Genomic DNA, 21,903 nt, shown 5'->3' on the forward strand with positions numbered 1-21,903 from the left:
CGGGAGGAAAGTTTTGGAAGCCGCGGAAAGTGTTTCCGAGGATCTAACGCCTCGATTATTTATTTATGGGGTGGAAAACAAGCTAGGCAGGTGAAGATCCGAGCGACTATCTTGCAAAAAAAAATAAAATAAAAATTAAAATTATTCAGATTATGCCGCAGGCTCGCTCGACGACCCTCCGCGTGGTCTGTCGGAGCCTCTTGCCCAAAGCCCAAATCCTGGGCGCCCTCAAAAAAATAAAATAAAAAAATAAAACCAATTCCACCTAAGTGGATTTGTCACTTGGGACTGTATTTCGGTGACACGCCAAATAATTTACATCCGCGTTCATCAGGGCTGTCCACGACAATGATGGATCTTTTGTTGAGTTGCAGAAAGGAAAGGGGTGTGTGTGTGGGGGGGGAGAAGAAGTACAGAATGATCTATAATGATGTAATATATACATTAAAAGGGTGTCTGGATGATCCGAGTTTTGCTAAAAATGTAAAAGGGCTTTTTGATTGATAACAGGGCTCGCTGTTTTTCTGCACAAGCTGTCACGGGCTGACACAATGGTTGAATTATTAGGGCAGAGAAGGGCGACCATAAATTTCCCGCGTCAGGCAAAAAGTCTCTTTATTGTCTCTGTGATGGATTGGCCTCCGTACTAGACACCAAATACTCCCTATCACCCTTAAATGGGAACACATTTTTCGTGGCCATAATTCATGTTTTTTAAATAGAAAGTTTGAAATGCCTGCCTATATTTCAAGGGCCTGACATATTTATGAATCACTCCCCCGCATGCAAATATAATTATTTAAAGCGCCAAGGCTGACATATGGGCTCGCGATGGACTAAAGGCTGTTAGCGGAGTGACTTTCTTTTAATCCTCTAAATTGAAAAGTCGGGCCAGGCGAGGGGGTGGGGTGGGTGGGGGGCGGACGCTTTACCTGTCTTGGCAGTTCGAGGCAGCCCAAGGGAAAGTTTGGGCTGCTTTTCGTCCAGGCTCTTAAGAGAAGGGAAAGAAATTCCCGCGGGATTCGTTGATGGAAAAGGGAGGGAGGGAGAGGGGTCTTCTTAGGACTGACCAGTCGGTTAAAGAAGGAGGTGCTCAACTTGGGTCTCCTGCTTTGGCTCTTTGGGGTTTCAAGCCACCATTCGTGGTTTGCCGAAAGCTCCCTCCAATTAGCAATACTGCTAAGCTTGTAAGCCGCCCTGAGTCTTTGGAGAAGGGCGGGATATTATAAATGGAATTAAAATAAAATAAAATAAAAAATTCCGCAAAAGTCCCCCACCCTCCGTCGCCGCCCGTCCCGACCCTCGATCTCTTGCGAAAGCCACGGAGCCGGGAGGGGTGGGGTGGGGTGTGTGTGAAGGGAAGCCTCTCCAGGTTGGGGGTATCTTCCCGGTTCTTTTTTTGTGTGTAAGGGGGGGGGGAGGAGAGGCGGGAGAGGAGTAAAGAAGCGGGGAAGAGGACTCGGCGATCCCTCTTTGGCCGCTGCTGATCAACCGCCCCGGTCCCAGCCAAAGAGGCTGCTTCGTGGGATCTGGCGCAGTTTCCCCCCTTCCCCCCCCCAGGCGGCATCCCTCGCCCTCCGCTGCGCCCCCCTTCCCCAAGCGGGGAGCTTTGCAAAGAGCCTCCGGAGGAGGAATTCAGCCGGGCCCGAGGGGTGACCGACCCCCGACCCCCCCCAAGAAATTTCGGCCGGGAGGCCCCCCTTCCACCCCACCACCCCACCCACAGCGATCTGCAGGACCCCCAGGCCGGCAGAGAGCCCTCCTCCCGGGTTCTGCCTTTCCCCCACTGGCGGGGTCGGTGCCCCTCATCACCCCCCCCCCCAAGCCAGGTATCCCTTGGCCGGGAAGGGGAGGGGGCGCGGGGACCGGCGATGCTGGGCTGGCCGGCACAATCGCGCCAACGGCAGCCGCGGGAGACCGGGGGTGGCCAAAGCCGAGGCGGCTCGGACTTCTGCCCCGCAAGTCCGAGAACCCCCCCCCACCCCCGCACTTCCGCCTAAAGGCGAGCTTGGAGGGAGGCCTCCCCCGGGCCCTAGCGCCCGCCTCTCTGGTGGGCTCAAGCGGGCGAGTGGCGGACCGAAGAGGAAACTCCGCGGTGGGCCCGCTGGTACTTTCCTGGCGGGGGAAGCTTTCACTTGGCTCGAAGCCAACTTTCCTTCCGGGTCCGACTGTCCCCTCCTTCCTTAGGAATGGACGGGCCACAAGCCTTTATTTAAAATATCTATCTATCTATCTATCTATCTATCTATCTATCTATCTATCTATCTATCTATCTATCTATCTATCATCATCTGTCATATTTCTCTAACATCATCTAGTTCTCTCTCTCTCTCTTGTCAGTCTCTCTCTCTGTCTGTCTATCTTCATCATCATCTATCTGTCATATTTCTCCATCATCTGTCATCTATTTCTCTCTCTCTTGTCTGTCTGTCTGTCTGTCTGTCTGTCTGTCTGTCTGTCTATCTATCTATCTATCTATCTATCTATCTATCTATCTATCTATCTATCTATCTATCATCTACCATCATCATCATCTGTCATATTTCTCTATCATCATCTATCATCTATTTCTCTCTTGTCTGTCTACTATCTGTCTATCTATCTATCTATCTATCTATCTATCTATCTATCATCATCATCATCATCTGTCATATTTCTCCATCATCTGTCATCTATTTCTCTCTCTCTTGTCTGTCTGTCTGTCTGTCTGTCTGTCTGTCTGTCTATCTATCTATCTATCTATCTATCTATCTATCTATCTATCTATCTATCTATCTATCTATCTATCTATATCATCATCATCTATCTGTCATATTTCTCTATCATCATCTATCATCTATTTCTCTCTTGTCTGTCTGTCTACTATCTATCTATCTATCTATCTATCATCATCATCATCATCATCATCTATCTCATATTTCTCTATCATCTATCATCTATTTCTCTCTCTCTCTCTCTCGTCCATCTATCATCATCATATCTATCTATCTATCTATCTATCTATCTATCTATCTATCTATCTATCTATCTATCTATCTATCTATCTATCATCTATCTATCTGATAAATTAAAGTTTAAAAGATTGAAAATGCCATTCTATTTGAGGCGGCCAGGGTTATTTTTCCCCCGGGCAGGGAATCTGGCATCTTATGGCAACTGCTGCCCCAGCCCCAAAGGAGACCTTTTTTAAGAATGCCTCCCTTCACATCCTTCGTGCTCTCAGCCTTGTTGGTGCCACGGAGCCTCTGGGGTCCCCGTCCAGGAGCCTCTTCCTCTTCCTCCTCCACCAATGCCTTCAGCACTGACGCCTCCCTCTCCACTCCCCAGGCAACCCCCCCCCCCGTGTGGGCTTCCTGCCAGCCCTTGGGCCTCCCTCCACTTCCTCGTAGTAGCCTCCATCCGCCTGAGGCTCCTCTTCTCTGTTGCCAAGAGCGGGGGGGGGGGGTGCACTGCCTGGGCTGGGCTGTAGCCTGGGCTGCAGGGCTGCTAAAGAGCCTCCTGGACCAAGCCAGAAGTTGGCTACGGGAGGAGTCGTTGATCTCCCTCGACAGCATCAAAACTCTGTCCCAAAGGTGCTTTTTCAGGAGGCAACTGAACATCCCTGAGGCCTGAGCAAAGCAGGCATCTAAATTTCAGACCCATCTTTAGTTTTTGGCCCCACCAGCAGGGTTGCATGAAGCCCATCACCCTCTATTTTGTGGCCCTAGGATTTGGACAGTTATTTGTCTGAAATGGTAATAGGTTCTCCTGCTTGGGGTGGGGGTGGGGGTGGGCTGGACTAGAAGACCTCCAAGGTCCCTTCCACCTCTATTCTAAGCTGCTTGTGTGCCACTGCTGCCCTAAGGATCCTTCTCAGTTTCACTCTACAGAGTTGTGGCAAGGTTTAATTATTTTTGGCACTAGGGGCAGACTCTGGAGCCTCTTGGCCAGACATGTCAAACACAAGGCCCGGGGGCCAGATCCGGCCCGCGAAGTGGTTTCATGTGGCCCGCGAAGCCATCCTGGAAACAGTGAGGGAACGGCCCCCACTGCCTTGGCCCTGGCCCAGAGACCCTCCTTCTGCCAGAGACCCTCAGATCTGTCCCACTCCTGCCCGGGCCCCCATAGGCACCCTTGATGCGAACGATGTAGAGCTGGCCACGCCCACCCAGTAGGCCATACGCACTTTAGCCACGCCCACCCAGTAGGACATGCCCACCCTGGCCACGCCCACCCAGCCCCCTGAGGGCAACCGCAATGCTGATGCGGCCCTCAATGAAATTGAGTTTGACACCCCTGCTCTTGGCTGTCCCCCAACGCTAAGCAGGTTCAGGCCTGATTAATAACTGTATGGGCGCCCACCGGGGAGTCCTAGGCTACCAGCCAGGGCTAGGAAAAGGCAGGGCCAAACCACACCTCTCCTGTTGCCAGGAACAGGCCAAGGCTGTGCTGGTTTAATCCCAGCAGTCAAACTTCATTCGAGGTTGTTTTAATGCCTCTAAATAACAAGCAAAGCCGAAGTGACTCTGGAACCCGGAGCAGGAAGCACTTAGGCCCTTGTTAAGATTTTAATTTTTTAATTCCATTTATATCCCGCCCTTCTCCGAAGACTCAGGGCGGCTTACAAGCTTAGCAGTAGCCTTCATTGTATGTCTATGCCTGCTTATTAGGGCTTTCACACACACCCCCAAGCGGCATTATTACAAAGTCAGCTTATTGCCCCCAACAATCTGGGTCACCAGCTGCCTGCAATTAGTGCAGGTTTGAGTCCCACCAGGCTCAAGGTTGACTCAGCCTTCCATCCTTCCGAGGTAGGTAAAATGAGGACCCAAATTGTTGGGGGCAATTAAGCTGACTTTGTAATAATGCCGCTTGGGGGTGTGTGAAAGCCCTAATAAGCAGGCATATACATAGAATGAAGGCTACTGCTAAGCTTGTAAGCCGCCCTGAGTCTTCGGAGAAGGGCGGGATATAAATGGAATTAAAATAAAAAAAAATTAAAAATCCTCATTTTACCTACCTCGGAAGGCTGAGTCAACCTTGAGCCTGGTGGGACTCGAACCTGCACTAATTGCAGGCAGCTGGTGTTACTTAAGGAGGCATTAGCCCACTGCTCCACCAAGGCTCTTCCCTTTCGTGAGGCAATTGCAGGGCTTGACCAATCACAGCCTAGCAAAAGGAAGTCGATTCATTTGCGGTTTTCATAAAAAAAACACACGAAAAAAAACCCCAGGGTTGCTAGGACTTGGATGGAAAGGAAAGGAAAAGGGGGGGGGGGAAGGAAAAGCAAAAAAAAACACACACCGTCCCTCCTCCAAGACTTGAGAAGCCGCGAGAGAGAAGGAAGAAAAGAAAATCCTCACCAGGGCGGGAGGAGGAAATGGGCTGAGTATCAGTTGTCAAAGCTGCTTCCTGCCATGTTAGCTGATTTCGAAACAAAGGCTGCACGGCACAGAGAGTTAGGAAAAGGCCAGGCGGGCTATTCTTAGCCCTTCCGAGGAGGAGGACTATCGTTTCTCTGTCTTGTTTCGTGCTCTGAATCGTGGCCGTCGGGCGAATCTACTTTAAAATGTCGAACCTTCCATGGGTTTCTCCTCATCCGGTTGGCAAGTAAGTGGCTTGCTCCGCTAAGCAAGCCACTTACTTGCCCGGCAGGCAGCCAATAGCCTTTTCGTCCCAGAAGCCTTGTTTTCCTAAAATAAGGCAAGGTGGTATGTTGGCCATGATGGCTTGGTTGTTCCTGGTTTATCTTTTAGTTCTGTTCCCCCCCCCCCCAAATGGCTTTCTGACTTGGCCAGAATCTCGAGTTTCTTTCAGATGGAAATGGAATTCCCTATGCAGGAGTTCCTTCCTTCTTTCTTTCCTTCCTTCCTTCCTTCCTTCCTTCCTTCCTTCCTTCCTTCCTTCCTTCTTTCCTCCCTCCCTCGCTCCTTTCCTCCCTCCCCCTCCCTCCCTCCCTTCTTTCCTCACAGGGTTTGTCTAATACAGGGGTCTTCAAACTTGGCCCTTTTATGACTTGTGGACTTCAAGTCCCAGAATTCCTCAGCCAGTGTGCTTGGCTGAGGAATTCTGGGAGTTGAAGTCCACAAGTCATAAAAGGGCCAAGTTTGAAGACCCCTGGTCTAATAGCTAAAAGGATAAGTGCTTTTAGTCTGGTAAGATTCCTGTAGATAGGCGAGCAGCAATAAAGGAACTATACTCTGAAGGAACTGCTAAGCTTGTAAGCCGCCCTGAGTCTTCGGAGAAGGGCGGGATATAAATGGAATTAAAATAAAAAAATAAAATAAATAAAAATTATTGTCGTTCTTGGTTCCTTTCAGATCTGACAGGTTGTCTGCATGAAGCAATCAGGAGATCGGTTCTTAGAATGCAAAGAATCCCCCTTGAAGCTCGTGGTGGAAAGACTGTCCCTGGAAAAATCAAAGGGAAGTGATCATTTCTAGAAATATTATGAAAAGCAACATCTCAGGAAGGAGCAATTGAAGGTTTTAGAAATGCCACTTTGCATGCAATATTCAATGTAATCCAGCATGAATCCATATCCTGAAATTGAAGGATCCCTCCACGACGTATTTGCTGGGAAATGGTTATTAATGCTTGGCTATATTTTTCCTTTCTCGGTGCATAGAAAATGCATACTAATTCATCTTCTACTTTGCTGCCTTTCTCAAATATTATTCACTCTGCTTTATCTATAATTTATCTACAAATGAAAGCGATGACAAATACAATTCCTACATATAAAATGGCGTGGTTTTTTTTCCCTTTAATGCCGAGTACTTCTAAGAACTGATACGTCAAGGAATTAAAATGTTTGTAGTACTTCTAAGGAGTCCTGGGTATTTATAATAATCTTTTTATTTATAATCTGAGAAATTGGAGGCCTTACTTGAAACTGCCTATAGGGTATTATACAGACTTCTCTCCCAGAGAAACAAAAATATATATTGAACAATGAAGGACTAATGCATTTATAAATTAATCTAAAGCAAAAATGACTAATTAAAGGTAAGTCACAGTCTATTAATGTAAAACAGTTGCAGACAAGGCAGATGAATAAATTTATTTTTTTATTTCTTTTATAACGGTTTCTTCTTCCACAAGATAAATCAAATTTATGGACACGTCCCATAATCTTCAACCAAATTTAACAAAACCCAGACCTGCTTGACTTTCTGGGAGGTTGTAGTATCACATATTTTCTTGCTGGATTATCAAACATCTAGGATAAATTTTAGTTGGTCTGCAACCTAATACCTCACAACTACAGGAATCTGGGAATATGTATTTTTGTGTGTGTGTGTGCAGCAGCAGACAAAAAAGCTAATACAATCCTGGGTTGTATAAACAGAGGCATAGAATCAAAATCACATGAAGTATTTGTACCGCTTTATAAAGCCTTAGTAAGGGACGCGGTGGCTCAGTGGGTTAGGATGCTGAGCTTGTCGATCAGAAGGTCGGCAGTTTGGCGGGTCGAATCCTGAGTGCCGCGTAACAGAGTGAGCGCCTGTTACTCGTCCCAGCTTCTGCCAACCTAGCAGTTGGAAAGCACGTAAAAAATGCAAGTAGAAAAATAGGGACCGCTCCGGTGGGAAGGTAACAGCGTTCCGTGCGCCTTTGGCGTCTAGTCATGCCGGCCACATGACCACGGAGACGTCCTCGGACGAGCACCGGCTCTTCGGCTTTGAAACGGAGATGAGCACCGGCCCCTAGAGTCGGAAACGACTAGCACGCATGTGCGGGGGAACCTTTACCTTTTTATAAAGCCTTAGTAAGGCCACACGTGGAATAGTGCATCCAGTTTTGGTCATCGTATTACAAAAAAGATGTTCAGACTTTGGAAAAAGTGCAAAGAAGAGCAACTCAGATGATTAAGGGCCTGGAGACTAAAACATATGAGAAACAGTTGCAGGATTTGGGAATGGCCAGTCTAGAGAAAAGAAGGACTGGGGTGACATGATAGTAGCATTCCAGTATTTGACGGGCTGTCGCAAAGAAGAGGGGGGCAGAGTATTCTCCAAAGCACCTGAAGGCAGGACAAGAAACAACAGTTGGAAACTGATCAGAGAGAGAAGCAACCTGGAATTAAGGAGACTTATTTATTTTATTTTTTATTTTAATTCCATTTATATCCCGCCCTTCTCAGAAGACTCAGGGCGGCTTACAAGCTTAGCAGTAGCCTTCATTCTATGTATATGCCTGCTTATTAGGGCTTTCACACACACACCCCAAGCGGCATTATTACAAAGTCGGCTTAATTGCCCCCAACAATCTGGGTCCTCATTTTACCTACCTGGGAAGGATGGAAGGCTGAGTCAACCTTGAGCCTGGTGGGATGCGAACCTGCACTCAACTAGATGTTGAGACTTTGGAAAAAATGCAGAGAAGAGCAACGAAGTTGATCAAAGGCCCGGAGGCTGAAACATATTAAGACCTGTTGCAGGAATTGGGTATGTCTAGTCTAGTGAAAAGAAGGACCAGGGGTGACGTGACAGCCATCTTCCATTATTTGAGGGGCTGCCACAAAAAAGAGGGGGTCAACCTTATTTTCCAAAGCACCAGAAGGCAGGAGAAGAAGCAAGGGATGGGAAGTAATCAAGGAGAGAAACAACTTAGCACTAAGGAGAAACTTCCTAACAGTGAGGACAATTAAACCAGTGGAACAGAAGTTGCCTTCAGATGTTGTGGGTGCTCCATCACTGGAGGCTTTTAAGAAGAAAGCGGACAGCCCACTTGTCTGAAATGGCATAGGGTCTCCTGCTTGAACAGGGGGCTGGACTAGAAGACCTCCAAGGTCCCTTCAGGCTCTATTCTGATTCATTGAAAAACCCCAGTTGGATCCTGGGAGAAGCAACAACAAAGCCATCAACTCACCTTTCCTCTTAAAAGGCCTGCCAAAATGGTAACCGTCTCTTACAGATGGAGGAAATCGGGAGTAGACTCCACAGAGCCACAGAGTTGTAAAGAAATGGCCTGTTTTACTGAAAATTCAAACAGACCGTGCCTTAGCCAGAAATCAGTGAATAAAGAGAGAGGCCCGAAACAGATTTTGAAGTGGCGCAGCGTCAGTTGGTGATACTGCCTCAGTTGAGAATTGGTGGTGGCTGATGGGTCAAAAGCAAGTTATGATTTTAACAGTTGCGGTTTCTTCCTTCCTGTCACATGCAAAAAGAAAAAAAAAGAAAAAGAAATGAGTCACGTGAGAGGAACATGACATGCTTTACTTCACCAGGGACTTTTGGACTGCATTGGCTGCAATGTTTGGAGAGAAGATGCCAAAAGGAACAAAAGGTGCAGGTTTGCTCAATCAGGTTTCCTTTCCTGGAGCGTCCCTGAAGTTTATTTATTTGATTTCTATCCTGCCTTTATTACTTGATAAAGAACTCAAGGTGATGAGCATACATAATATTCCTTCCTCCTTCTGTTTTCCCCATAACAACAACCCTGTGAGGTGGGTTGGGCTAAGAGTGAGTGACTGGCCCAAACTCACCCAGCCGGCCTTCACGGCTAAGGCGGGACTAGAACTCACCGTCTCCTGGTGATTGGTTCCAGGTTTCCCAGCCGGCTTTCATGGCTAAGGCGGGACTAGAACTCACTGTCTCCTGGTGATTGGTTCCAAGTTTCCCAGCCGGTGCTCCTGGCTAAGGCGGGACTAGAACTCACTGTCTCCTGGTGATTGGTTCCAAGTTTCCCAGCCGGTGCTCCTGGCTAAGGCGGGACGAGAACTCACTGTCTCCTGGTGATTGGTTCCAAGTTTCCCAGCCGGTGCTCCTGGCTAAGGCGGGACTAGAACTCACTGTCTCCTGGTGATTGGTTCCAAGTTTCCCAGCCGGTGCTCCTGGCTAAGGCGGGACTAGAACTCACTGTCTCCTGGTGATTGGTTCCAGGTTTCCCAGCCGGTGCTCCTGGCTAAGGCGGGACGAGAACTCACTGTCTCCTGGTGATTGGTTCCAGGTTTCCCAGCCGGCTTTCATGGCTAAGGCGGGACGAGAACTCACTGTCTCCTGGTGATTGGTTCCAAGTTTCCCAGCCGGTGCTCCTGGCTAAGGCGGGACTAGAACTCACTGTCTCCTGGTGATTGGTTCCAGGTTTCCCAGCCGGTGCTCCTGGCTAAGGCGGGACTAGAACTCACCGTCTCCTGGTTTCTAGCCTCTTGCCTTAAGGGCTAGATCAGACTAGTGGCTGTTTTCTTAACAAGGGTTAGGGAAACTATTTGCCCCCACCGTTTCTCCTTCTACCTTGTCCTACGGGAAAGGGGGCTTTGCCCCATCTTACGGCCTTTCTCGCCACAGTTGTTAAGTGAATCACTGCAGCCGATCGGTCAGTCACCCGTGGACTCGGTTTGCCCGAAGGTCGCTAAAGGGGCCCGTGCAGCCGTCACCAATGTGAGTGAGTTGCTAAGCGGCTGAATTTTGATCAGCTGACCATGAGGGGGGGGGAAGGGGACGCTGCAATGGTCGCTAAGTGTGAGAACCCAGCCCCTTTTTTCCAGCGCCGTTGCAACTCCAAACGGTCGCTAAACGAACTGCCGCAAGTCCAGGTCTACCTGTGTCATTCCAAGTCCACAAAGGGGGGGGGGCAGCCCCACCGGGCCGCTGCTCTTCCGCCCGCGATCAGCTGAGCGCCTCCGGGAAGGGCGCTGCCCGCGGGGGCTTCGGCCGGGCCGGGGGGGGGTGAGGGAGGGAGGGAGGGGCCCCTGGCAGCTGGCCGGCCCCAGAGCCCCGCCCCGCCCCGCCCCACCCGCAGAGCCCCGCCGTCGCTGGCAGCGCAGCCATGGCCGGACGGCTGGTGGATGGGACGCAAGTAAGTGCCTGGGCCCGGCCCGGCTCCCCGCGCTCAGCCTCCGCCTCTCTTCCTCCTCCTCCTCCTCTCCCTTCTTTCCTCTCTTCCTCCTCCTCCTCCTCTCCCTCTCCTCCTCCTCTCTTCCTCCTCCGCTCCCTTCTTTCCTCCCCTCCTCTCTTCCTCCTCCTCCTCCTCTCCCTCTCCTCTTTCCCTCCTTCTCCCCCGCCGCCTGCCCCCCCCCCAGCGCACGTGCGCTCCCAAACTTTCCCAAACTTTCCCTCGACGCCGCCCCCTTTCCCTCTGCCGCGCTTGGCCCCTCCCCCTCCCCCCTCCCCCTCCCCCCTTTCGGGCTTCCGCCCGGAAAAGGCGCGGGAAGGAGAGGCGGCTGCCCAGCGGGGGTGCAGGGGGGCGCTCGCCTGCGGGGGGTCCCTGGCTGCGGAGCCCCCCCCGCCGTCTCCTTCCTCCTCCTCCTCCTCCTCCTCCTCCTCCAGCCTCTTTTGGGGCAGGCCCTCCCGGCGCCCCCTCCCTCGGTTGGTGTGAAACGTGAGAGTGCCTTGCGGCCGTCCTCGACTTACGACAGCGCCTTTAGGGACCCTCCGAGGAAGGCGGCTTAAGAAAGACTGTTTTTCACATTTAACGACCGCTGCAGCATCCCCCTGGGGTCACATGACTTGCATTCAGCCCCCCCCCCCCGTTGGCAACCGGCTCGTACTTACGGCGGTCACCTGGTCCCCTTTTGTGACCTTCTGACGAGCGAAGCCGGATTCAGTGATTCCCTTAACAACTGTGGCAAGAAAAGTCATAAAATGGAGCACAATTCACTTAACAAATGTTTTGGCTTAGCGACACAAATCTGGAGTTCGGTTGTGGTCGTAAGCCGAGGACTCCCTGCAATCCCACAAATCCTTGCATTTCTTCAGGAGGAAGCCCCAGGTCCGGCTTTTATTTATTTCCCACGTTTAACATTTAACGTGTGTCTCGGTTGACAATGCAAATTTTGAGCCCGCTTGTGACCAGAGATGTTGTTAATCGAAGTTGAGTAGGAATATTCTTTATTGAGCCTTGGTGGAGCAGTGGGCTAATGCCTCCTTAAGTAACACCAGCTGCCTGCAATTAGTGCAGGTTCAAGTCCCACCAGGCTCAAGGTTGACTCAGCCTTCCATCCTTCCCAGGTAGGTAAAATGAGGACCCAGATTGTTGGGGGCAATTAAGCTGACTTTGTAATAATGCCGCTTGGGGTGTGTGTGTGTGAAAGCCCTAATAAGCAGGCATATACATAGAATGAAGGCTACTGCTAAGCTTGTAAGCCGCCCTGAGTCTTCGGAGAAGGGCGGGATATAAATGGAATTAAAATAAATAAATAAAAAATATTGGCCAAGGGTGAGCGGACTCACAAGGAATTTGTCTCCCCAGTGTCCACACAAACAACTTTCCCAATTCGAAAGAACTGTAACACAGTTTGTTCAAGCAAATTGCCCTCTGCTGACGGGCTGCCCCATGCCAAATTATTTATTTCTATTTCGTATTTCTTTACCTCCCGTCTCCCTGTGAGAGAGGGCATGGGCAGCGTCCGGCACAACTGAGGAAATTAACATTAATTTCAGAATTAGAATGAAAAGTTTTAAATTTTTAAAAAAATAGCAAACTGTTGTAACTTTGAATGTCTGTAACTCTAAGACTATCTGTACTCTTCTTTACAAAACAGCCAGGATCTGGCAATCTACCAGTAAGCTATAAAGAAAAGAAAGTTTGTTTTGCTGGACTTGTAAGCTTGCTGGTAGCCATTAAGAGGGCAGTTTATGAGTTAACCAGAGTTTTCCTTGTTTAATCCCTTTTCGGACACTGCAATCTTTTGAATCGGCATCCTGGGGAGAGAGGTGGTTTGCCCACCCTTAGCTGGGAATAACTTTTGTCTGCTTTTAGATCCGCAGCAAACTTTAGCCTTCCTGACATGTAATAAGCTGTTTGCTCAGCGGACATCTTCCTTCTCAAATAAGACATTTTGGTCTTATTTGAGAAGGAAAAAAAAATTGGGCAACCATTGGCTGGATTAGCTTAATATTTTCTAAAAATCCCGAAGGGTCGAACAAGCCTTTTTCTCAGGTTAGTTTAAATGATTTAACAATTCGAAGCAACCATCAACCCCAATGTTGTTTTGGCTCAACAAGTTGGGGGCTTTGAACCTTCCATGATTCTACAGAGCAGAAACATTCTTTACCAAACTCATAATGGCTTTGAAACATATGGGTTACTTTCTGTCCAGTACTAAGTTCAACAACAAAATTTTGCTTAAGGAAGTAGTAGCAACTTATTAAAGTAGATAAATGTAAACAATAAATATTATGACTGGTTATAATGGAGTTTATAGATAACAAAACAAAAATAGGAGCTGAATCGTATTGGCCAGCTAACAACAACTATAAAGTTCCAAATGACCCAGAAATTTAATAGCTGGGAGTAATAAAACACAGCCGTACCTTTTTAAAAATGGGGTAGTGCAACATTACATGGATTATATTTTCAGCTCTTCTCTGGCCACAAGGAGAGAATCTGGAAGGACAATGGGATTTTTCTGAACTTTCCTTCAAGGGCAGCTGTTAAAAGTGAAATATTAGGTTAACGCTGTCCTCGATTTAGGGATACACAGTTGGTTTAAATGTCTTATATATTGTGAGGACAATTAACCAGTGGAACAGAAGTTGCCTCCAGAAATTCTGGGTGCTCCATCACTGGAAATTTTCAAAAAGAGGCTAGACAGTCACTTGTCTGAGATGGTATAGAACATAGGTTCTCCTGCTTGAGCGGGGGGGCTGGACTAGAAGACCTCCAAGGTCCCTTCCAGATTTCTATTCTATTCTATTCTATTCTATTCTATTCTATTCTATTCTATTCTATTCTATTCTATTCTATTCTATTCTATTCTATTCTATTCTATTCTATTCTATTCTATTCTATTCTATTCTATTCTATTCTATTCTATTCTATTCTATTCTATTCTATTCCTTATTCTATTCTATTCTATTCTATTCTATTCTATTCTATTCTATTCTATTCTATTCTATTCTATTCTACTCTACTCTACTCTACTCTACTCTACTCTACTCTACTCTACTCTACTCTACTCTACTCTATTCTGCTGCTGTCTGTGTGTCTATTCTATCATCTATCTATCTATCTATCTATCTATCTATCTATCTATCTATCTATCTATCTATCTATCTATCTATCTATCTATCTATGACAAATCTACATAATGCATTGTTTAAGGCTTGACACCACCTGTTTATAGACAGTCACACGTTGTGTGCCAAGCCATAACTCTGCAGCTTTCGATAAATTAGTCTTCTCCGACTTGATTCAAAGTTAGCAGCCGGGATTAAGGGACCGAGGCCCACAGGAAAATAAAACATCCCAGCAATTTCAACTAGCATGAAAAACCCCCCAACAGCTGTAAGCCCCCAGGGGGAGGGCCTTCTCTGTGGGCGCCCCGGCCTTATGGAATCAGCTGCCGGTTGAGCTCCGGATGGCGCCTGACCTTCGCTCCTTCCGACTGAAGACCTACCTATTTGAACAAGCCGGCCTGGCCTGATGGGGGATGTGTTGGGGTTTTTATTGCGGATTTTTTATATTATTATTTATTGTTTTAGCTCGGGCTCTTATTTAATTCTCTTTTAATTTTTGTACTCTGTATTTTTATATGTGCCCTGTTCACCGCCCTGAGTCCTTTGGGAGAAGGGCGGTGTACAAATATAATTTTAAACTTTAAACTTTAAGGTATGCGGCTGTCCTCTCTAAGCTTCACAGTGAAGGCCTGTGCTGGGCATGCTTCATGCTGTTTGGAAAATAGCCCTTGGAAATTTCTATATTGTGGTAATCTGTCTAAGGTGAAATAGTGTTACGAAGGCATAAATATTGTGTATGCTGGTATTCCTCAGCTGAACAGCCCAACTGAGACCCAGATTTCTGTTCCTAAGCAAGACACTTGGAGTGAATTTTGCCCATTTCTTATCACAGTTGTGAAATGAATCACTGCAGTTGTTCAGTGAGTAACACGGTTGTTAAGTGAATCTGGCTTCCCCATTGACTTGGAATAGAATAGAATAGAATAGAATAGAATAGAATAGAATAGAATAGAATAGAATAGAATAGAATAGAATAGAATAGAATAGAATAGAATAGAATAGAATAGAACAGAACAGAATAGAATAGAATAGAATAACAGAATTGGAAGGGACCTTGGAGGTCTTCTAGTCCAACCCCATGCTTGTCAGAAAGTTGCAAAAGGGGAATCTAATCCCTGGGTCTCTGTGACTGTTGCAAATAGGAGTCAGTTTGCCAAGCGTCCAAATTTGGGTTGCATGACTATGGGGATACTGCAATGGTCGTAAGAGTGAAAAACGGTCATAAGTCACTTTTTTCAATGTTGTAACTTCAAATGGTTGCTAAAAGAACCGTTGTAAGTCGAGGACTTCCTGTATTGGGTTTTTATTTTTGTAAGCGACCCAGAATCTCTGAGAGTGAGTGGGTGGCCATATACATTTAAATAATAAAATAAAATAAAATAAAATAAAATAAAATAAAATAAAATAAAATAAAATAAAATAAAATAAAATAAAATAAAATAAAATAAAATAAAATAAAATAATAAAATAAAATAGGCACCAATTAAGAGCTGTGGATGACCTTTTGCTGCTAGTGCATTAAGAGAAATTGATATCAATATTTCTCCTCTAGACTAATAAAAAAGTTTGCAGAGCTGTATGCTGGTTTTAAAAAGCTTAGTGGTCCAAGTGGTGAGGGTTGACAGAGGACTGGAAGATCTTTAGTAATTCTGGAGCAGAATTCAAAATAATGACATTGACGTACCTACCTTTCCTCCTTGTAATTCTGGATATTGTGAAAATTGGGCTTTTAGTAGAATTGGCTGTAAGAAAAAGGATAGCAGATGTCTTTAAAAAAAAAAGGAATAAAATCAGAAGAATAAAGCCTGGTGGTTGTTTTTTCCCAGCTCATGTATTCTCAATAAAACTATTTCTCCATAGTCAGTGATCTCTTTCTCCGATAAAGTTACAGAAGAAGGATGGATTAAAGCAGATGAAATGCTACAGTATCGGTCTGCAATCATTTTAAGACCTGCTGAACTACAAGGGTGATTTGTAAAGTTAGGGGAGGCATCGGCAAGTCGTCACGGAAAGTCGATTGCATGTTAGAAAACATGAGTTATCATCCAAACACAACTTGCCTGATTCTTGTTTCCTTGTTTTTATCTTGAACTCGGAGAAATGGAGCTTCAGAGACAAATGGAAACTTCATAAGGACCTTAAAAATGGATCTCTGGACTGAATATATGATTACTTGGCTGTTAAAACTACTCTAACTAATAGGAACCTGTCAAAATTATTCTTGCAAATGTACAATATATCACTGGGTTTTTTTGTTTGAATATAAAACATTGGATCAACTTTCCTAAGCTACCTACTCAAGTTCATGATAAATTTTATTGGAGATTTCAAAGATATCCTGCATTTTCCCCTAAACTTTAAACCACTAATAAACCTCCAGGTGGCCTCAACGACTCTCCAAAAGGAGGCAAATGACCAGCTGTCTGCAAGGAGTATAAATCCTTCCCTTCCCCGCCATCCAGTCAGAGTTGAAGAAGCTTCTGGGATGAGAAGTGAAATGTCTTCAAAGGAAAATCAAGGAAATCCAGTTGCCTCTTGAAAAAGCGCCTTTGAGTCTGTGAGAAACAAATCTTGGAAGGCCACTGAACGGCTACACCAGGCCCTTCTGGAGTTGCCGCTTCAAGGAGGGGTGTGTTGCAGCTGCCAAAAAAGCCAGTGCACTCAATGGGTCTAGGACAACTCACCATGGCCAAATCATCGTGGCCAACTCGGGACAGGAGTTACATAATATCAAAGAAAGGGTGGAACAGAATCATTAATAATAATAATTTAATAATAATAATTTTATTTATATACCACCCTTCTCCCGAAGGACTCAGGGCGGTGAACAGGGCAGATATATAAAAAATACAAAAATACAAAAGTTAAAAGAAAATTAAACATATGCCCAACTAAAGTACCCCGGACCCAGGCCATGTAGGGCTTTATTACCTATAAAGCCCTACATGGCCTGGGTCCGGGGTACTTGAGGGAACACCTGCTGCCGGCTTCAAACGCCCTTCGCCCAGTGCGCTCCCACAGGGAGGGTCTGCTCAGGGTTCCGCCGGTAAGAGATTGCCGGCGGGTGACACCCAGGGATAGGGCCTTCTCAGTGGGAGCGCCTGCCCTCTGGAACCAGCTGCCGGTGGAGCTGAGGACTGCTCCCGACCTCCGATCATTCCGCCGGGGCCTGAAGACCTGGCTCTTTGAGCTCTCGGGCCCAGGCTGAGGAGAAAATTATTTTAATTGGGGTTTTTAATAGCACAGGGTTGATTTAATATTTTTTAACTTGGCTTTTAACTTTTGTATGTTTGATTTTTAGCTCCCTGTAAACCGCCCTGAGTCCTCAGGGAAAGGGCGGTATATAAATGCAATAAAATAAATAAATAAATAAATAAAAACAGTAAATACATATATTAAAATGACAATAAAAAAACCCCACCCATCCCCCATCAGGCCAGGCCGGCTTGTTCAAATAAGAGTGTCTTCAGATCGTGACGGAAGGAGCGAAGGTCGGGCGTCATCCGGAGCTCAACCAGTAACTGATTCCATAGCTCCGGGGCGCCCACAGAGAAGGATCTCCCCCTGGGGGCCACCAATCGACCTTCTCTGATTGGTGGCACCCTGAGGAGTCCCTCTCTGTGGGAACGCACAGGGCGGAGGGAAGTTGATGCCGGCAGCAGGTGCTCCCTAAGGTACTCCGGACCCATGCCATGTAGGGCCTTAAACACCATTACCAGTACCTTGAATCTCACCCGGAAGACAACTGGTAACCCAGTTGTTAAAGAAAGGATGCAAGAGAAGGGACCAAATGAAGTCGGAATGACAGAAGTTAAAATAATTATTTATTTTAAATAATTAAATACAATTCTTGGATTATTCCGCGGTGAGTTGTCCCGCAGCAAGTTGGCCGTGATGAGTTGTCCCATGGCAAGTGGGCTGTGGCGAGTGGGCTGTGTTGTGTTGTCCCGTTCCGGCATCAACAGAGGGATAACATCAAGGCAGTGAGAAGTGATAGTACCGCTTTGTACCGCCTGAGTGAGGCCACCTTGGAATACAGTTCTGCTCACCGTGACACACAAAGGGCCCTAGAAAGAGACAGAGAGGAACAAGAAAGATGATGAGCATCTGGAGGTAAAAGCATAGGATGATCTGTTAAAGGAGCGAGGTAGGTTTAGCCCAACGAAGAGAAGAAAGACTCGGAGGAGATATGACAGCCGCCTTTTAGTACTTGAAGGGCTATCACAAAGAAGATGGGATTGACTTATAGTCCAAAGCTCCAGAAGTTAGGACAAAAAGCAATGGATGGAAGCTCACTAAGGAAAGATCCCACTTGGAACTAAGGAGAAATTTCCAGACAGTGAGAATGATGAATCAATGGAACAGCTTGCCTCCAGAAGTTGTAGGAGCTCCATCGCTGGAGGGTTTCAGGAATAGAGGAGTCTGTGGACCGGGACCGGGCTGCGGCATGCTAGCAACCAGTCCGCACAAACAAGCAAAGCCCCATCCTTAAGATGCAGGCAGCACAGAAAACCACACGCCATCTGGTTTGCGAAAAAATCTCTCTCCAAGGAACCGGTCCCTGGTGCCCAAAAGGTTGGGGACCTCTGGACTAGACAACCATTGGACCAGGATGGTATAAAGTCTCCTGCCTTGGGCAGGGGGTTTGGACAAGAACACTTCCAAGCTCCTTCCAGCCTTATGTCTCTATGATTCCTTTCATAATAAAGACCCCAATTAGTATCCCCTTAAAGGCTTTGGATAACCGCAGTACGATCACTCTACTCTGCAATGTATTTGTAGAAGAAATTGGAGAATGCAGTGTCTCCTTGCCTGTGTAGTATGTCCCTGGGTTACATGCATGTTGAGGTTAAAAATGTCAAAGATTAAATCCCAAATCCCAAGCACAGCTGGCTCCTTACATGGGTGTCATGCATGGAGGCCCTGTTACAGCTGTAGAAGTTGGCAACTTGACTTACTCTTGATTTTTACCCTAGGAAGACGGAGCAATCAGGACCCATATTATCTGATTCAGGGACGAAGAGAGTGGGCCCTAATTTAGTAAGATCTGAATTAAAATTTAGCTCTTTATCTGGAATTCATTATGTGGCCTTAGGCAAACGAACTCTACGCTTCGTATTTTTTCTATCTGCGATCGTGTTGGCTTATTTTACACAAGGCTTCCTGCAATAATGCCAGTGTAGACTTAGGAAAGTGTTACACAGAAATGCAAGATCCCTGCTAATACTTTCCCGTAAAGTGAGCCTCTTATTTCTCTTCCGTTTCAGACTGTTTGAGATCCACACAAAATAAGTTTAAGATAGAAGGACGGCCGGAATTATGTGGCCTGTTTAATTAACATCTTTGTTTTGAAATTGCAAAATTTCAGATCGGCCTAGTGGTAGAACTTGGTAATTACAGGTTGACCCAGGCTGGTGATGGAGGCAATTTATTATTTCAAATGTTCAGTTTCAGCTTTCAGCAATTTGCTTTACAGAGGATTGCTAAGTGGGGAGAGGTGCCTTCAGATCTCAAAATGTACGGTTACTAATCTCTCCCACTTTTCATCCTTATAGGTGTCTTACATTGGGCAGGACTGCAAAGCAATTCCAGAATTCCTTGGGAGAAAATATGGAAGCATCGCGAAAAGGCTGGATCTCAGCTTCAACTTATTACGGTAGGACATACGTGTAAATGGTTAAGATGCACCTTAATAGGAGAAACTTCCTTTTCTTTTTTTTCTTGCAGGTCATTGATATATGCTTAACTCGGCACACGTATATCTAATTTCATAGACATTGTACCAAACACAATTGCAGAAAGCTGTATGCATTTGATATCTTCTTTACGTCCGGGAGAATATTAGTCAAAAGGATTGCTTGACCTATTGGTTGTAGCTCAGCTTTTGTTACATAAGTTTTTTTTTTACATAAGTCTTCTTTGTTACCGGGTTTTGCTAAAAGATGAACAAAATGAGAACGGATTCAAGGAGCAGAGAGAAAAAAAAACCTGATTCAAAAGGTTCATAAAAAGATCTGTTTCCTAAAAAAACAACAACAAATTTCCTTGGTTTTGGAATGAAAAGAGTTTCTTGACTCTGAATACATAATACCTGGTTAGTATTTTTGTTCTGAGCAGAATTTGTCACCTGGTTTCACCCAGGTTAGCCTTGCAGAATTGGACGTCTCTGCTTAATCCAAGGTCTTCATACCCTTTACGACACTCGGGTATCTGAGATTGTCCCCCCCCGCCCCCCCATCCCAGACTATGCCAAGGAGGAAAGCTAAGCCAAAACCAGAAGCTCCCACACAGAAAGGCCCAGAGCCTCTAAAGCAGGGGTCTTCAAACTTGGCCCTTTTATGACTTGTGGACTTCAACTCCCAGAATTCCTCAGCCAGGCACAAGTCCACAAGTCATAAAAGGGCCAAGTTTGAAGACCCCTGCTCTAAAGTCTCAACTTGAGGCTGGGGACGAGGTGATTTGCTTTTCCACCACTCATTTTCTCTCCCAAAACTGACCTGTGGAACAGCAGTTCTTTATGAGGAGACATCTCACTACCTTTAATTGTTATTGCAATAGTTGCTTTTTCCCCCCCTTCAGAATTAGAACTCACACAAGAGTTGCTTAAAAGTTCGACTTGCAAACGTAGCGTCTGGTTGATATTTGTACAGTGATATGATTCCCAGCTCAGCAACAGCTCTGCCACCCCAGAATTATGGCCAAGTATAGGATGTGGGAGGAGGTTTCCCTCGTGACTTCTCCAGAACTTTTATTTTGGGGTACCCATGGGAAGATTGATCTCCTAGAAAATGTGCATTGGGTCTTGCGTGAGATTGATATATTCCCTCCCGGAGAAGTTTCTCTACAATCTCAGTCCACACGGTCATGGAGCGTCTATGGATGAGCGTGGATGGTCCACGAGAAAGTATGGTTGAATTCCGCAGATTGCTGATCTTTGAAGGCTCCTCGGACTTTCTCTCCAGGTGTCCTAGAAGGTCTACCTGTGTCTTGTGTTGGGAAATAAGGGGAAACACCACTGGCACGCCAGAATGCTTTGGATTGATGGACCGGGGAGGATGGATCCTCTGCAAATGATTAGAAATAGAGAAACGTAGAACATGAATGGCAGAAAAAGATCTAGTGTTCCATTGAGTCTGCTCTTTGAGCGTGTTTTTCATTTTCTTTTGAAAGAAATTATGCATTTATTTGGACTTTTTTCCTTGGCAAATGATTCACAAACAAAGCTTTGGTCAAATTATTTGCAAATGGGAATGAGATTCTAGTTCTTGATGTGTGTGAAGATCGGAAGGAAGTTCGTGTGTTGGTAAGCAATGTGTGTTGTATGGATGTGAATTATACAATTATATAACCTGCAATCATTTCTCTGGATTACTTAGATTAGTTTACATTGTACTCATTGGCTATGTGCTCCTTAGTCATAGTTCTGAGAGATAGGATGCCCCCAAATTAAAACAATTTCTATGTATTATTGGCCTGTCTGATCCACGATGGACGTACCAAGTGTCTTTTCTCATTACCTTTCTTCTTTTTCTTTTGTTTGATAATTCAACTTATCCTTGCTTTTAATTTCATTTTTCAAGTAGCATAAAGTATGATTGGGAGCTTGCTCAGTCAGGGATTTGTTGGGGTTCCTGGAAGTCTTGAAGCGAAAAGAGAAAAAAAATTGACATTACCGATAACATCTACGTGCATTCCTGATTTGATTATCGTAGAAGGGAACTGGGTCCACTAGTGCTTTGGCTTGCTTAAAGAAAGCAAGAAAATAGATCTAAATTAAAATGCATTTAGATTTTGCATGAATGCAAGGAATGGAAATGGATATGACATGATAGTATCTTACATTACACCAGCACAAGATGTCGTAAAATTGGGCGCTGCTTACTTAACAATCAGCTGGGTCTCAATAAAGGTTGTGAGTCAAGAACTATCTTGTATTTGTTGATAAGATTTTTAGGTCACT

The 21,903-nt window shown here is 45.9% G+C and overlaps 1 protein-coding gene across 1 annotated transcript in view; it reads left to right on the top strand.

Moving 5' to 3' along the window:
• Positions 1-10,712: 10,712 nt before the first annotated feature.
• The window catches only part of LRMDA (leucine rich melanocyte differentiation associated), a gene marked incomplete at its 3' end in the record, with an annotated part of 274,214 nt that continues 263,023 nt past the window's right edge, over positions 10,713-21,903 (top strand). Inside the window, exons 1-2 of the mRNA XM_081328622.1 lie at positions 10,713-10,782; positions 19,499-19,599. Of these exons, the coding sequence (XP_081184748.1) occupies positions 10,753-10,782; positions 19,499-19,599 (131 nt within the window). The 5' untranslated portion in view covers positions 10,713-10,752. The remainder of the gene's footprint in view (positions 10,783-19,498; positions 19,600-21,903) is intronic.

Source organism: Vipera berus (assembly GCF_964194415.1).
Source record: "Vipera berus genome assembly, chromosome: 5".
NCBI classification, from domain to species: Eukaryota; Metazoa; Chordata; class Lepidosauria; order Squamata; family Viperidae; genus Vipera; species Vipera berus.